This window comes from Hylobates moloch, unplaced genomic scaffold (assembly GCF_009828535.3).
Source record: "Hylobates moloch isolate HMO894 unplaced genomic scaffold, HMol_V3 SCAFFOLD_9, whole genome shotgun sequence".
Lineage (NCBI taxonomy): Eukaryota > Metazoa > Chordata > Mammalia > Primates > Hylobatidae > Hylobates > Hylobates moloch.
In genome coordinates, this window is record NW_026652284.1 from 66,329,471 (window position 1) to 66,347,534 (window position 18,064).

The 18,064-nt window shown below is 40.2% G+C and overlaps 1 protein-coding gene across 1 annotated transcript in view; it reads left to right on the plus strand.

The window, feature by feature from the left end:
* The first annotated feature begins 1,441 nt into the window (after positions 1–1,441).
* Positions 1,442–18,064, plus strand: part of ATP6V0D2 (ATPase H+ transporting V0 subunit d2) — a 53,344-nt gene continuing 36,721 nt past the window's right edge. Inside the window, exons 1-2 of the mRNA XM_032758465.2 lie at positions 1,442–1,640; positions 16,373–16,544. Coding sequence (XP_032614356.1) covers positions 1,511–1,640; positions 16,373–16,544 — 302 coding nt within the window. The 5' untranslated portion in view covers positions 1,442–1,510. The remainder of the gene's footprint in view (positions 1,641–16,372; positions 16,545–18,064) is intronic.

Genomic DNA, 18,064 nt, shown 5'->3' on the forward strand with positions numbered 1-18,064 from the left:
TGACAGCCTCTATTATTTATTGAATACTTTCAAAGTCTGGGCACTGTGAAAAGGTAGGTTTGATTCTCTGTGATTTTCAACAATCAAAGCAGAATTTACATTGATTCCTTTTTATCTAGCTTCTCCCAAACAGTTTGGAAATACCTCGATAGAGACTGGAGAATTTCTGGGACTTTAGTTCCGATTAAAGATTTGACATGATATATATGAAACACTCTATATGCAAATAGCATTCAGGATATTTTACATAATTTTTTAACTAAATACAATATATGAGAGAACAAGCACTCCTTTTGGAGTATGAAACTCAACACAAGTCCCAGCTTCATTAAATACTTACTGTATTGCCAGCTGTGCATTTTGAGCTGCCTCACAGCTTCCGAGGCCTGGTTCCTTATTTGTGATTTTAGTAATAATACTGTATGTGCAGATCCACATTGCAGAGTAAACATGAGATTCAAGTAGGAAAAAGAAAATAGAGTGCCTTCTAAACAGTCCAATTTTGCAGTGGTAGTGGCTTATTATTATAGAATCATAGCCTTCCGTATCTGTTTCCAGGACTGTTTCCTGGGCTATGCCCTTCGACTGGCTAGGAAGCAACTGCCCCCTTTTGGCAATTTTAGGACATTTCTGACCATTGTCTTACACTGTGTGGCAGAATTAGGTTCTCATGACTCTTCAAACTGCCTAGTCACATTTGATTTACTTATATAATAATAATAATTATTATTATTATTATTGTTATTATTATTATTTTGAGACAGAGTCTCACTCTGTCCTCCAGGCTGGAGTGCAGTGGCACGATCTCAGCTGACTGCAGCCTCCGCCTCCCACGTTCAATCGATTGTTGTGCCTCAGCCTCCTGAGTAGCTGGGATTACAGGCATGAGCCACAAAGCCTGGCTAAGTTTTGTATTTTTGGTAGAGATGGGGTTTCACCGTGCTGGCCAAGCTGGTCTCCACTTCAGGTGATCTGCCCCCCTAAGCCTCCCAAAGTGCTGGGATTACAGGTGAGCCATCATGCTGGCCTAAATTAAATTATTTTTATTAAAAACCCTCTCTTTGTTCATACTGATAGTCCTCAAAGAATTTTGGATTAGTGTAAATTACAGTTGAAAGCTCAGCTGGTGGTAGGAATGTTTACAAACTATTCAGGAGTTTGAAGCCTCCCAATAGCAAAGCTGGGAAGGGTCCCATCTGTGAGAGAGTAAGAATTGAGCCTGGATCCTCCCCTGACTCTCATATCTCTTTTTCCCAATCGTGGTTTGTTGCCTGGGTTTACTTGGGTCATCTGGCTGATTCATTGTTGCTGTAAAAACAGGGCTGAGTGTGCTGTGTTGAAAGCCACTGAAACCGGAGGAAACTAGTCACAAAAACCCTGACTATCACCTGATAGATTGCTTGTGCTGCCTGATAATTACTCGCACTTTTCCCAGGCTAGTGCAAATCTTCAGGGGCTGTCCAGGACTACAGAGCTGTTTCACCCTACCTTGGCTTCGATCTCTTCCCCCATGCTCGAAGGTGCGGAGCTGTACTTCAACGTGGACCATGGCTACCTGGAGGGCCTGGTTCGAGGATGCAAGGCCAGCCTCCTGACCCAGCAAGACTATATCAACCTGGTCCAGTGTGAGACCCTAGAAGGTAAGTGTAGCTCTTCTCACCCTTTAAAAAGAAAAAAAAAACAAAATGAAATGATGTCACTCTCCAGAAGCATGGAGAAAAAAAGCCCATAATTGTATGGTTTGAGAGTTCTGAGCAGATCCTTATTCCTGCAGTCCAGATTTCTGGGGTCCATAAACTTGAATGAGGAAAAAAAAAATACATTTCTATTTTTAACCTCTAAGTGAAATGTAACATCTTTCATTACGAATGTAGGCAACAAATCACAGTAGTTAAGATAAGTAGTATCTGTGACACTGTCACCAACAAAAATTCAATGTTTTCGTATCCCTTTAAAGTTCTTGCAGATACCTTGAAATGTCATGTATGTTTTCTCTATTTTGAAGTTAGATATTACACTCATCCTTTATTATTTATTTATTTTTTGAGACGGAGTTTCACTCTTGTTGCATAGGCTGAAGTACGGTGGTATGATCTTGGCTCACTGCAACCTCCACCTCCCGGGTTCAAGCGATTCTCCTGCCTCAGCCTCCCAAGTAACTGGGATTACAGGTGCCCACCACCTGGCCCGGCTAATTTTTGTACGTTTTGGAGAGATGGGTTTTCACCATGTTGGCCAGGCTGGTCTCGAACTCCTGACCTCAGGTGATCCGACTGCCTTGGCCTCCTAAAGTGCTGGAATTACAGGCATGAGCCATCATGCCCGCCAGATTCTTATACATTTTAAAGACATTTTGATAACTATATCTAAAAATATTTGGTTTCCTTTATAATCCTGTGTATTTTCATTCTACATATTTATAAACATTTGGAGAAGGGCTTCACCACACTGCCAAGGGATCTACGACAAAGAAAAAATATATATATTTAAAACCTTGTTCTATAGAATTTTATTCTATCACATTTCTCAGTATCTATTGATTTGAGAGTTTGAAATTTACCTTTCACTGAAGTTAAAAAAAAAAAAAAATCAAGAGACGTTACTGGTGGGGCCAGCCCTGGATTCAAAAGTCCTGGATTTGACTTCTGTCATGCCTAGGTAGGTGACCTGTGGCTCCAAGCCTCTGAGTCTCAGTGTTCTCAGTTATAATAAATAAATACTCAACAAGTCGAAATTGTCTCTAAACCAAATTTTTTTTTCAAAACCTTACCAAAGATTCCACATCTGTAACAGTATTCTTATTATTAAAAACAGCCACACTCACTCATTTTGAAACATACTTATAAAACCCATATAGGTCAATAATAAGGTGGTTTAAAGCTTCCAGATTATTCTAGAAAAGGCAAGAAAGCACGAATAATAAAGCCTCCTAGGAAGGGTATTAAAAGGCAAAAACGAACCAATGAACCTTCTAAAGGTGACTTTGCAGTCTCCTCAAGTAGGGCTGAAGGGTCCTGAGGCTACTTGTTTACAGTTCTGACCAGTTAAAGCCAGAGTTCAGACAGAACCACCCAAGTTAGAACAAACCCTGCACTTCATTAGCATTGGAAACAGCAAGAACCTTTCAGATAACTAATTCTGTTGGCTACAGATAATTACAGTAAAACCACAAATCCTAAGTCACTTCAGCATATTAAAATACGGGTTTGGTGACTGGAGAACGTTAGTCATGTATAGAAAATCTACATAAAATAAAGAACACAGGGCTGACTAAGTGTTTCTGAGACTCGGAGCCATTTTAATGAATTCTATTTAGTTTTCAGCCAAGCTCTTAAATGAGCTAAGGAATGCAAATTTAAATGCAAGGAATACATAAAATATCTTTGTGATACCAAAAAAAAAAAAAAAAGAAGAAGGAAAGAAGAAAAGAATTCAGAGATAAATCAAGGGAAGCCATATCTAAAGCCATATAAAGAATGCTAGGCCTGGAGAGGTGGCTCATGCCTGTAAAACCCCGTGTCTACTAGAAATAGAAAAAATTAGTTGGGTGTGGTGGCAGACACCTGTAATCCCAGGTGCTTAGGAGGTTGAGGCAGGAGAATTTCTTGAACCTGGGAGGCAGAGGTTGCAGTGAGCTGAGATCATGCCACTGCACTCCAGCCTGGGTGACACAGTGAAATTCTGTCTCAAAAAACAAACAAACAAAAAAAGAATTCTAGAAAAATAGGTTGGGTGTAGTGGCTTATGCCTGTAATCCCAGCATTTTGAAAGGCCTAGGTGGGAGGACTGCTTGAGGCCAGGAGTTCAAGACCAGCGTGAGCAACATAGCAAGACCTTGTCTCTACTAAAAATTTTAAAAATTGTCTGGGCATGGTGGCGCATGCCTGTAGTCCCAGCTACTTGGGAGGCTGTGGCAGGAGGATGGCTTGAGCCCAAAAGGTTGAGGCTGCAGTGAGCTGTAACTGCACCACTGTGCTCCAGCCTGGGCGACAGAGTGAGACCCTGTCTCAGGAAAAAAAAAAAAAAAAAAGAATTCTAGAAAGTAAAAAGATAAAAATCCGGAATTTAAAATTTGCACCCTATATTTTCTGCCAAGGTCCCTCTTACTCAAAAGACTTGTTGAGGGAAGGGGATAGATAGAAGGAGGAAGAAATGAGATTAACAGATCTATCCTCTACGTAGAGAGTTAGCTGAATCTGGTATCTTCATTTTCAGTTTGGGAGAGAAGAAAAGGTTTCAAACCATCTCAAAGACCTCAAGAATAAAGCTTGTGTTAGAAAAACACACATAAGCAGGCATATGCAGAATTTTCCATACAACATCAGGGGATGAGAAACCACCTGAAGCCACCCCACCTGTACTCTACTGCTTTATTGTCATTGTGTCTCATGATTTCTAACTCTCTCTCTTCCCAATTCTCAACTACATTTGAATCTTTGTGCCAATCTACTGTTCAGAGACTCCCAGAAATATCAAGCATGAATCATCAAACCATGTTTAGGTTATCATGACTGCTGAGAAAACAAATCTAAACAAGAATTTCATGTCTTCTGTTAGTTGAGGACACTGGGGCTTAGAATGGCTGTGACCACCTAACAGGCTGTCAGTGATGGAGGATGGATAGAGCTATCTGTGTCTCCCTTTCCACAAAAATATGCCATTGCCTCCTGAGTATAAATTGAAGATATATGAATAGGTCTGTGTTGAGTTGATGTCCACTCCATTTTGAAATAGAAAATAATGACTGCTGTACCTGATTATTTTATAGGATGTTGAGAAATAAATAGTGTATGAACAGCAGTGCAATTGTTGCATCTGTGAATGTACTTAGGGAGATTCAGTCCGCCCTGAGCTAGATTCAGAGTTGAGAAGAAATCAAGGGCACTTGTTGGAATAGAATCCTAAAGGATTCAAGATTTTAGTTTACTTTTGCACAAAATATACACCATACAAATTATGGATAAACAACAGGTTACACTGTGCCATTCCAATACCATATGTTGAAGCAGGCACTTTCTGTAAAAGAAAAACTAACTTGGCCAAGATTAAATTTGCTTTAGTCTTTTTAAGTCATCTGGTCTTTAAAAGGAAAATGTTCTGATAGCAACCAATTGTTTTAGAACAACTTGCAAGGAACATATAAGGTTTTGGGTAAATTTGGAAGAGAGAAAATAAAGATCATCCAGCAAAGCTTTGAACAGTGTTAGTATTCATAATTGGGCTTAATTGTGTGCATAATTGGGTTGAGTGCGGTAAGAAATACTCATGTATTCCGAGGCCTGCCCCTGACTAATTCTGACTTGATTCAGATCTCTGGATCCACTGTGACTCAGTCTTTCCTAGGTACAGAAGAAGGAAATTAGTTCCCATTGCCTTTGTCACTGGTATTGCTTTAAAGTTGTATCTATAAACTTTAGGGTCTTTAAAAGTAACTTGGAACCAAAACAATAACTTTAAAAGAGCATAGGATATTCTTTTAAAAAATAACACTACAGTTTGCATCAGAATTTTTAAAAATTACAAATAAGACTTTTGGAAATATTCTTCCCTCCTCAAAAAAGACAAAATAGTAAATCAATACTTAAAGTTTAGTAGTAAATAGTCTTTTCTAAAACATATGATAACAGTGTCCACTGGCTCTCAAGATGTGGGAGGTCATTCTGGATTAAGTCTTTTTTTTTTTTTTTTTTGAGACAGACTTTAGCTCATGTCATCCAGGCTGGTGTCCAATGGCATGATCTTGGCTCACTGCAACCTCTGCCTCCCAGGTTCAAGCCATTCTCCTGCCTCAGCCTCCCAAGTAGCTAGAATTACAGGCATGTGCCACCATGCCTGGCTAGTTTTTTTGTTTGTTTGTTTTGTTTTTTTTTTAGTGGAGATAGGATTTCACCATGTTGGCCAGGCTGGTCTCAAACTCCTGACCCCAAGTGATCCGCCCGCCTTGGCCTCCTAAAGTGCTGGGATTCCAGACGTTAGCTGCCTGCCTGGATTAAGTCCTTACTTTGTCCTTGCCACAATTTGTTTAGAAGGGAATTAGGGAGGCTGATTATATCTCACCAACAATGGTGCCCCTGTCAAGGGGCTTGAGCTTCAGAGCTTCTCCAACTGTGTCTTCAGGTAGGAATTAATTCAACACCATCTAGTAAGCACTTTCTAGCTAGGGCCAAGAAAGTAAAGATGAACAAGATAGAGTCCCTGCCCTAAAAAGGATCCTACCTGGAGAATAAAAATATTAGAAAAATGAGAACCCCTTAAGGATGGCAATTGGGTAGTACCTACCGAAATTCCAAATGCTTATACACTTTGTCCAGGAATTCCAAGTCTCATAGACAAACTTACACACATGTGAGATGACAGCTGTACAAGGCTCTTTATGTGGCATAGTTTTTTGTTGTTTTTGAGACGGAGTCTCACTCTGTCACCCTGGCTGGAGTGTAATGGCGTGATCTCGGCTCACTGCAACCTCTGCCTCCTGGGTTCAGGTGATTCTTGTGCCTCTGCCTCCCGAATAGCTGGGACTACAGGCGTGCACCACCACGTCTGGCTAATTTTTTGTATTTTTAGTAGAGATGGGGTCTCACCATGTTGGCCCTGGCAGGTCTCAAACTCCTAACCTCAAATGATCCACCCACCTCAGCCTCCCAAACTGCTGGGATTACAGGAGTGACCCACCGCGGCTGGCCTTTTATGTGGCATAGTTTGGAATAGAAAAAGATGGAAACAAATCAAGTGTCCCTCTGCAGGAAATAAGTTTTCATTTTTTAAAATTTATTTTTTAATACAGACAGGGTCTTATGTTGCCCAGGCTACTCTCAAACTCCTGGGCTCAAGCAGTCCTCCCACCTTGGCCTTCCAACATGCTGGGATCATAGGCCTGAGCCACCACAACTAGCCAGGAATAAGTTAAATAAGTTATGGAACATTCACATAATGGAATATTCTGTATTTAAAAGGAAAAACGCATGAGGAAGCACTCTAAAAGGAGAAATATGGAAAGATTACCAAGATACATTAAGTCAGAAAAGCAAGGGGAAGAACCAGGTGTGGCATGGCACTCTTTAGTAAAAAGGGGGCTAAATTTTAAAAATATACTTCCTATATGATTGCCTAGATACAAAGAAACTGTGAAAGGATTAAAAAGAAACTAAAAATAGAGGTTACGTGAAGCTAGGAACGAGTGGCAGAGGGTGGTGGGTAGGTGAGTGACAAGCATAGGGACCTGTCACTGTTTACCCATATATACACCTATTCCTTGTTTTTAATTTCAAAATAACATATAGGAGGATGACTGATTTCAAACAGCTTTCTCTTTGTTTCCTTAGACATTATTTGTACCTCTAATTATAGCACTTTTTCTGCCTTATATTAATAAGACATATCCAATTCTCTCTTTCCTGTTTAAAACACATACACACACACACACACACACACACACATACACACACACACACACACACACACACACACCCCAAGAGCTTCCATCAGGCAAGATAAATGACACTATGCTTAAAAGGCTGATCTACCTTGTAAGCCCTTCCTCAGAATGCTTTGCCTTTTCTAAAGCTGCACCTTCAATCACAAATTCCATCCCTTATCCCATGTCCCTGGAAAGTGACCATCTCCCTTTAAAGTCTCCATTTAAGTCATTTCCTCTGTAAGCCTCTTCCTACAGTATCTATGATGGGACGGAATTGACAAGCTTCAACTTTATGCTCCACGGTACCTTGTAATGAACCTAACCCTTTATAACATCTGTGACATTTGCATAGATGTGTCATCCTGAGGCAGAACATTTGCCTTGTTTATCTATCTAGCTCCAGAGGCTGCTGCGGTTACAGGCTTAGCTGATAAATAAATACATAGCTCTATCCGCTTTATTGCAAGCTTTTTTATTTTTTTTAAGACAGGGTCTGGCTCTGACACCCAGGCTGGAGTGCAGTGGCGTGATCTCAGTTACTGCAACCTCTACCTCTCCTGGACTTAAGCGACCCGCCCACCTCAGCCTCCTGAGCAGCTGGGACTACAGGCATAGGCCACTGTTCCTGGATAATTTTTGTATTTTTGTAGAGACGGGGTTTCATCATGTTGCCCAGGCTGGTCTTGAACTCCTGAGCTCAAGTGATCTGCCCACCTCGGCCTCCCAAAGTACTGAGATTACAAGCGTTAAGCCACCCTGTAAACTTCTTTTTTTTTTTTTTTTTTTTTGAGATAGAGTCTCTGTCGCCCAGGCTGGAGTGCAGTGGCACAGTCTCGGCTCACTGCAAGCTCCGCCTCCCAGGTTCATGCCATTCTCCTGCCTCAGTCTCCCGAGTAGCTGGGACTACAGGTGCCCACCACCACGCCCGGCTACTTTTTTGTATTTTTAGTAGAGATTGGGTTTCACTGTGTTAGCTTGGATAGTCTCTAGCTCCTGACCTCGTGATCCACCCGCCTCGGCCTCCCAAAGTGCTGGGATTACAAGCGTGAGCCACTGTGCCCGGCTGCCTGTAAACTTCTTAAGGGCAGAAAGTACACCTTAAACTTTTCTCTCTCCTACCTTCCTAAGCCTAAGAGCGTATTTTGCATGTAGTAAGAATCTGAAAATACACGCTGGAAATATCTGCATGTTGGATTCAAGTCCTGGATCTTCTGCTTTATGGTTCTGGGTTTCTAAGCAAGCTGCTTAACCTTTAACATGGTGTTTTTTTTTTATATTTTTTATTTTTATTTTGACACAGGGTCTCATTCTGTTGCCCAAGCCAGGGAATGCAGTAGCGGGTAGCGTGATCATGGCTCAATGCAGCCTCAATCTCCTAGGCTCAAGTGATCCTCCTGCCTTAGCCTTTCAAGTACCTGGGACCACAGGTGCGTGCCACCAAGCCTGGCTAACTTTTTTGTCACTTGCAAAGACAAGGTCTCACTTTGTTGCCCAGGCTGGTCTTGAACTCGTGGCCTCAAACAATCCTCCCGCTTCAGCCTCCCAAAATGCTGGAATTGCAAGCGTGAGCACTGATAAGTGCTTTCTTATCTCATCTTTAGATGGTATCTCCCTGGCCTAACTCCCAGTTCACTGGGAGGATCCAAAATATCTGAAGATGTTTTGTAAATTGTAAATCTTAACAATACACCCCTGCACTGTAGTTTATATACAACAAGAATTTGTTTTCCCTCTTCTGCTAGACTTTGGAATTCCTGAAATAGTTCTTCCCATTTTATGGTTTTGGATAGTTGCATTTGGATATGACTCCATTTAGTTTATTCTGTTCTCCTTCAGAGAGCACCAGTTTTGAAAATATTTATTTTGGTAAGTAAAAATTAAAATGGAGATTTTTCAACCCTAGTAAGATTTACTAAGATAATGCATAATGAAGTTCTGTGGGGCCACTGCTACATGGATCTTAAGTTTTAATCACAAATTAATATTTGAGGCTCATTTATGTGGCAAAAAATGCATTTGGAGCTGTGGAGAGTACAAAAAAGAACATGCTGGATGCAGTGGCTCATGTTTGCAATCCCAGCACTTCGAGAGGCTGAGGCAAGAGGATTGCTAGAGGCCAGGAGTTCAAGGTTGCAGTGAGCTATGATTATGTCACTGTACTTTAGCCTGGGTGACAGAGCAAGAATCTGTCTAAAAAAAAAAAAAAAAGGCACCATTTACTACCTAGACAGCTGTGTAGTTGATAGGATGTCACAAATAAGTAAAATGAGATAAAAATTCAAATCCAAAAATGGTTCAAACCTATTGACAGCAGATATACTTGAAGGTGAACCAAATCTTGAATAATAGGTTGATAAAAGGCCAATGAAATGGGGTTTCAGGAGGAGAAGAATTGAGATGTCAAGACATTCTAGCAGGCAGAGAAAACAAATGAATTTAAAAAGGGAAAAAATAAAAGCCTGTGGATGGGGAGTAAACCAGTTAGGCTGCAATACTAGAATACTTGGAGATAAGGCTGGAATTCAGGCTGGGAAAACTCTGAAAAACCTTGAAGGTTTGATTTGAAGTTTCAAGATCCTGAAGCTAACACTGAATGAAGACAAGAGTCAGGTATGATTCTCAGTTAACTACTTGCCAGCATGGAAAACAGGAACAAGTTACTCTGAGCCTCAGTTTCTTCATCTATGAAACAGGATTATTGTTAAAGTTAAGAGATTATGTATACTAAAACCATTCTGGCAATGGTAAAACGCTCTACAAATTTTATAAAAGTTGTTTTTAATCTGCCTAAAACTTTTCAGTGGCTCCAAGCTATTTTTAGGATCATTACAGGACCAAAACAATTCTTAGGAAAGATTAAACTTCAGGTGGGGAGCACATGAGGAGAAATGAGCGTGGGAAAATCGATTCAAAGATTGCTGCAGTAATCGAAGTGCCAGATGTCATTCAAAATGGGAGTGAGGAGCAGAAATCAGGGAAGAAATGCAGAGCATTTGGAGTAATAAAGCACCAAAGAGGACTTTGAAATTTCCACACCCTGAGAATAGCAGTATATTAGCAAAAATGGAGAAAGAAGTGTCTGGTTGTACATCTTCTGGTGTATTTATAAAAGTCTGAGTAATTACCGGATTTGATGGTTGATTCCAATATGTTAGTTGGAAAAATTCTGGTTTAGAGGATAAAAGTTGAACTCCTTAGCAATTTATTTTGGAGATAGGTGGGTACAATTGAAAAAAATAATATTTTGTGGTGGATTCTCTATGCTGGCTCTTTACCTACCTGCATCTTCTTTGTTTGTTTGTTTGTTTGTTCGTTTGATTTTTTGAGACAGGATCTCACTCTATTGCCTGAGCCAGAGTGCAGTAGCTTGAACATGGCTTACTCCAGCCCCCACCTCCCAGACTCAAGCAATTCTCCCACCTCAGCTTCCTGAGTAGGGGGACCACAGGCATGTGCCACCATGCCCAGCTAACTTTTTTTTTTCTTTTGTAGAGATGGGGTTTTGCTATGTTGCCCAGTCTAGTCTGAAACTCCTGACCTCAAGCAATCCTCCCACCTCGGCCTCCCGAAGTCCTGGGATTACAGGCATGAGCCGCTGTACCAGACAACCTTGTTTAATCCCCAAAACAACCTGAAAGCATAGGCTATATCCATTTTGTAGATGAGGAAACTGAGTTCAGAAAAGTCAGATAATTTCCCTAAGTTCAGCAGCAGCAGAGTGTGGGGAAAGGCAGGGGGCTGCTTGGATAGAACGGTAGACAGTCACTTCTCTTTACTTTTAGTAGAGACGGGGTCTCCCTATGTTACCCAGACTGGTCTCAAACACCTGGGCTCAGCAACCCTCCCACCTCAGCCTCCAGAGTAGCTGGGGTTACAAGCATCAGCCACCATGCCCAGCCAAAAAGGAATTTTCTAAAAATAGTCTGCCAACAAATTAGTAGACAATAACCATGAAGTCTAACTTCCCTATAGCCAAGTGATCTCAGATAATTCCCCTCACGCAGTAACTGCAACCCACAGAAAACGCATGTTTATATTATGACTCTGAGTGCATACATCCAGGCACACATTCACACTATGTGATAGACTCTATTTGTTAAAATGGTGTAATCTATTTTTTTTATTCTATTGCTGTGTGACACCTATTAAATTGATCTAATTGGTAGTGATCCTACAGTTTGGAATATATCCTATTTTCCTTATCTTAATAAAAAGGAAAAAACACCATTTGCCACTCTACTTTTCTAGATAAAAAGTAGTGTGATTTTCCCAAGTGTGCTCTGTGGGCGGCCCATTGTTTTTTAGTGGCTTGGGAGGTTCTGTCCCATACTCTTTTCAAAGAAATCACTTTCATGTAGTAAAGCCTTTCAATTCCTACAGTAAAGAAGCTTGTGCCTTCCAAATTTATTTTACCATGAAGTCTTATTACTCACACACCTACTTAGATAAGCATTTAGGGAAATGTAGGAAAAAAAATTAAGTGAACTCATTATGAAAACTATAAAACTATGAGTACTGTTGTTATTATTGACAGTCTATCATCATCCCAGCGTGCATTTCAGACCCTCAGATTCTCTTGGAATCTGAAATCAAGCATTCCTTGGATCATTTTAGTGCTGGGGAAGAGAGGTTCCTTCTGTTCTACTTTCACTGATTACAGTATTATAAGGTTCCTACAGGGTATGAAACACTGAGACATTTAATTTCAGGATGTCCCTGGCAGCTGAAAGGCTTGAAAGTTATTTAGCTTGAAAGAAACATATGTCACATGAGCAAAATATCATGGTTTTGAAAGAAATACCATTTGTGTCACTTCTGTTGGCAAATATTCCTTGGTGCTGAGAATTCAAACTGTCAAATTGCATAAAAATCTGAAATGCCAAAATGAAAGCCAAATAAGGCATGGCAACAAAGTAGAATTGTTTTAAGTTAATTAAATAGGTAATTGAGCAAATAAATTCTGCCGTCAGATGAACAGCATTTCCGATGCAAAATCTACTCCAGACACTGAGGAAGACTGCAAGAACCACATTGTCCCTAATTGCAGATCCACCCTCCCCCAGCTACCAGAGCAATCCATTCATAGCTCGCAGTGGCTTCCTGCTATCTCAGGATAAACATGGCATACCAAACCCTCCCTAGGACAGTCCTGCTTATTTCTTTGGCTTCAAATCTCACCTCTCCTTCTCTACCACTCCTTTAAAATTGACACATAAAAATTGCATGTATTTATCATATGCAACATGATGTTTTATTTTATTTTATATTTTATTTTTTGAGACAGAGTCTCTCACTCCTTTGCCCAGGCTGAAGTGCAGTGGCGCAATCTCAGCTCACTGCAACTTCTGCCTCCTGGCTTCAAGCAATTCTCATGCCTCAGCCTCCTGAGTAGCTGGGATTACAGGCGCACACCACCACACCCAGCTAATTTTTGTATTTTTAGTAGAGACGGGGTTTCGCCATGTTGGCCAGGCTGGTCTCGGACTCCTGACCTCAAGTGATCCACCCGCCTCAGCCCCCCAAAGTGCTGGGATTACAGGCATGAGTCACCACGCCCAGCCTATGATGTTTTAATATATGTATTAATTGTGGTATCAACCAAAATTAAGTCTGTTGAGGCGGAAATAGTTCAGTAAAGGTTTATTGGAAGCCAAATGTGAGGACCGATCAAGGAAGACAGAGCAACAAAGCTGAGTGTGTCCCAGAGTCTGCTACAAGTTGGAAGGCTTTAAAGGGAAAGTTTAGAAGAACAGAGGAGGACTCTTCATACTAGAGTTGTTCTTTTCATTAAAGGTCACAATACAGAGGTTACAATCACTGGCTACAGATGATATACAGGCTAAAATGTCTATGTGCAAGACAATCAGTAAACTTCATGATGCAGAAACAAATCACCAAAACTTGATGATTCAGAAACAAATCAGTGTCCTCTTCAGTGCCAGTAGGTTATGTATTAATCAGTACATCAACAATCTGAGGGACTCATGGTAAGATTCTTTACTCTGGGATAGGACAGGACAGGACAGGACAGGCATCATAAGACCTCCACCAGGCAGGTTAATTTGGAAGCCTGCCCAATGTGACCTATATGTTATCAATCAAGTGAATTAACATATATGTTAGCTCACATACTTATTTTTTGTGGGGAGAACACAAAATCTACTCTTTACATGATTTTAAAAATACAATACATTGTTATTTACTATAGTCACCATCTTGTACCATAGGTCTCTTGAAGTTATTCCTCCTATCTAACTGAATCTGAGTTTTGTATCCTTTGACATCTTTCCAACCCCTCACCCTCTCACCTGTCCCCCACTAAGTCGTTTCTTTCTTTCTTTCTTTCTTTCTTTCTTTCTTTCTTTCTTTCTTTCTTTCTTTCTTTCTTTCTTTCTTTCTTCTTTCCTTCTTTCTTTCTTTCTTTCTCTTTTTTTAAATGTAGAGACAGGGTCTTGCTTTGTCACCCAGGCTGGAGTACAGTGGCACGATCATAGCTCACTGCAGCCTCAAGCCCCTGGGCTCAAGGGATCTTCCCACCTCTGCCTCCCAAAGTGCTGGGATTACAGGCATGAGCCACCACTCCTGGCCCACTCCTTGCCCACTCCTTGCCCTTTGATGACCACTACTTTACTCTCTACTTCTGAGTTATCACAAATGACAAGATTTCTTTCTTTTTGAAGGCTGAGCAGTATCCTATGGTATATTTATACCACCTTCCATTGATGGGCACTTAGCTTGATTCTATGTCTTAGCTATTGTGAGCAATGTTATAATGAATGTAGGAGTACAGATATCTCTTCAACATACTGATTTCATTTCCTTTGGATATATACCCAGTAGTGAGATTGCTAGATCATATGGGAGTTCTATTTTTAATTTATTTATCTCCCACTTAATACTTCAGCAACACTGAACTGCTTTGTGCTCCTTCCACACACCATACCTGTACTAAGTCATCGAATGCCTGCCTCTGTTCTTACTCTTTCTCCCCTCTTCCTCCACTCTTACATAGTATTCTAAGGCTCATCTCCTTCAACACACTTTCCTAGGCTTCTTGCTCCTATCCTTATGGATCTAGGTCTCATTTTCTATGTTCCCATAAATCAAGGACCTTGTCTTTATCGCTAAATTAACACATTGTTTGAATCATTTGTGGCTGCCTTCTCCTTTACCAAACAATGATTTTCCTTGGGAATGAGGAATATGTCTGGTCTATCTTTCGGTCTCCTGTAGTTGGCAGCACATAATAGATGCTTAATAAATGTTTGAATGAAAGATCCAATAAACTCCATATGTGTGCTGGATGTTGCCAAGGACATTTTAGATACTCAGATATGAAATAACACTTACATGTTGGATTCTGCACAAGGAGTCACAGATAAAAGATATAACTAAGATAGTGTAACTGCCTTCTGGGTTAACATGCTTAAGACTATATAATATCCTATAATAGGTGTTATGCTAGAAGTTTTATCAAAGTACTTTCAAATTCAGATGCGTGAGAGTGAATAATTCTGCTTGAGATAATTAAATCTTTACAGAACAAGTGATAATCTAATTGAATTAGTTGGCAATAAAATAAAGTTTTAAGTGACTTTGAAGTCAGGAATACCTGGCTTTGAATCACAGATTATCTACGTGAGATTTTTAAATTTTTTAATCTATGTGATCTTGAACAAGTTACTAACCTCTCTGAGCTTCAGTGTTCTTATCTGTACAAAGGCATAGAAATCATTTTTACCTCATAAAATTGCCATGAGTATTAAATGAGATAATACAAGTTCAGTACAATACCTGGTACCTAATAAGCACTAAATCACTGGTAACTATTATTTTAATATTACCAGTAAGGTAACATTGAAGGGTAGATTATAATAAGCCAATCTGAAAAGGGGTGCAGGAAGAAATTGTAGAGTGGGGTTGGGTCAGCATTTACTGAAGTATGGATGCCAGAAAACACATGGTTTGTTCGGGAGGAAGTGACAATCAACAATGCTGAAATTCAGTTCAATCCAATTACCTGGCAACCAAAATGGATGACATTTAAAGGATGCATGGCATGGTCTGGTGGAAACGATGCTGGATTATAAGAAAAAGGGGACTAATCTCCTACTTCAATCTCATTAGATAACTCCACCATTTAGTCCCACTGAGCTTCAATTTCTTTGTCTGTAATAAAAGGATACTGAAACAGAGCAGCGATGGCTGCCCATGTCACCTGCCCCCACACCCATGGTAGCTACTACTAATACATTTATCTTTTCCATCAAGTTGGGATGGAGCATTTGTATCCTCAACAGTTTCCCAGATAGCTATCTCCAAATGACTAAAACCTGTTTGCCATCTGTGGATTAGGTGTTTGTTAGGTTTTGTTTTGTTTTTTTTTCAGATCTGCTAAATAATACCAGATTTCTTAGGTAATTGAAATATTTTGTGAGGGCCAGGCACAGTGGCTTCTGCCTGTAATCCCAGCACTTTGGGAGGCTGAGGTGGACAGATCACTTGAGGTCGGTCAGGAGTTCGAGACCAGCCGGGCCAACATGGTGAAACCCTGTCTCTACTTAAAAAAATACAAAAATTAGCCAGGTATAGTGGCACGCGCCTGTGGTCCCAGCTACTTGGGAGGCTGAGGTAGGAAAATTGTGTGAACCCAAGAGGCAGAGGTTGCAGTGAGCTGAGATCGCACCACTGCACTCCTGCCTGGGCTACAGAGGGAGACTACCTCTCAAAACAAAAGAAAAACACATTTTGTGGTGTGCTGGATTATCCATATTCACATTACATTTTTTGTTGCTTTAGAGATCAAGTCTAAATCATATTTAGACCGTATATTAAAATCTAATAAGATAATACATATGTATGTACCACAAAATTAGCACAAATTCAACTAATGTTGAAAAAGCTATTTGTGTATGCTCAAAATTTAACCTGAATTGGGATTTCATTTAATTTCAGACCTGAAAATTCATCTCCAGACTACTGATTATGGTAACTTTTTGGCTAATCACACAAATCCTCTTACTGTTTCCAAAATTGACACCGAGATGAGGAAAAGACTATGTGGAGAATTTGAGTATTTCCGGAATCATTCCCTGGAGCCCCTCAGCACATTTCTCACCTATATGACGTAAGTGATGACAGAAAGCCCTAATAAGCCCCAATGTACTCGTGCAGATGACCCCTAACAGTTACAGGGTGGGTATCAAGCCAGAGTGAGACTTAAAACCTTTTCCATTGTTTGTAAGTTTAAATTCATTCAAATTTTAGCAACTGATCAGCTCATAGAGCCACATTTTTGCATTAGAAAATGGATTTCATTGATTTATAAACATGATTATATCAGTGGTGGTAGTCTCCATCTAAAGGAATCTTTTCAGTTTTCATTTAAAAAAAAAAGTATTGCCAGTGTTTAAGGTGTTAGTACTGAAGGTAAATGTTATGTGACATTCTTGGATCACTTTTGAGGGTGGGGTTGACAATATCTCAAAATATTCATAAGGTCACATATACCACCCCTAATTCCCTCTGTAACAGTATAAGTAGCAGTTGTGAAAGTTATATATGTTTTATTTTTATCCATCATCAGTGGTTCCAATTGTGCAACACATGAGCTCCTCATTCTAAAAAATATTTGGGGCTGGGAGTGGTGGCTCACACCTGTAATCTCAGCACTTTGGGAGGCCGACGTGGGTGGATCATGAGGTCAGGAGTTCGAGACCAGCCTGACCAATGTGGCTAAACCCCATCTCTACTAAAAATACAAAAATTAGCCAGGCGTGGTGGCACTCCCCTGTAGTCTCAGCTACTCGGGAGATTGAAGCCGAAGAATCACTTAAAGCCGGGAGGTGGAGGTTGCAGTGAGGTGAGATTATGCCACTGCACTCCAGCAAGGGTGACAGAATGAGACTCCATCTCAAAAAAAAAATAAAATTTAAAAAATTTAAAAAAATTGAACTCTCACGTAATAGTGAACTGCACTTTTATGACACCAAGTAATAAATTTTACTTAGTGTTCAAATGGACCATTTGAAATAAGCTTATGCCTTTCCATTTCTTCTAGCTGAAAAACTGGGAAGAATGACCCACAAATAGATGAGCTGTGTGTTATGTACATAAAATTTAGATGTAAAGCACAAAGTTCTGAAGACTAGGTCCAAGCCCAGGTCTGGTGCCTGGCACTCAGGCATCAATACATTTGTGGAAAGAAAATATCAATGAAAAAAATGCTGGATAATATAAGCCAAAGATTAGTCAAAGAGGAACAAAAGAAGAGGACTTCATGTCAAACACTGTGCTCAGTACTAGAAATAGGAAATTAGAGACATGTTATAAGAATACAGGAAACTGGGCGTTGGCTGTATGAAAGCATGGCTTTGGGAGACAACCTAAGATTTTTAGAGGCAGATTCCAAGAAAATATCATAAGAGAAAGCCTGGAAATTTAGAGGGCAGACACTCCTTCTGAAAGAGCAGAGCAGTTTCAGCCTCTGTCTGGTTGAACGATAAAATGACGGTGCTGCCTCAAGGAGCAGGGAATGAAAAGAATCTGCTTATCTGACCAGGAAGATGATACTCCCTCTATCCTTCTATTCTTTCTTTGTCCTTCGGTATCATCCATTCTTTTAATTTTTTTTTTTTTTTTTTTTTT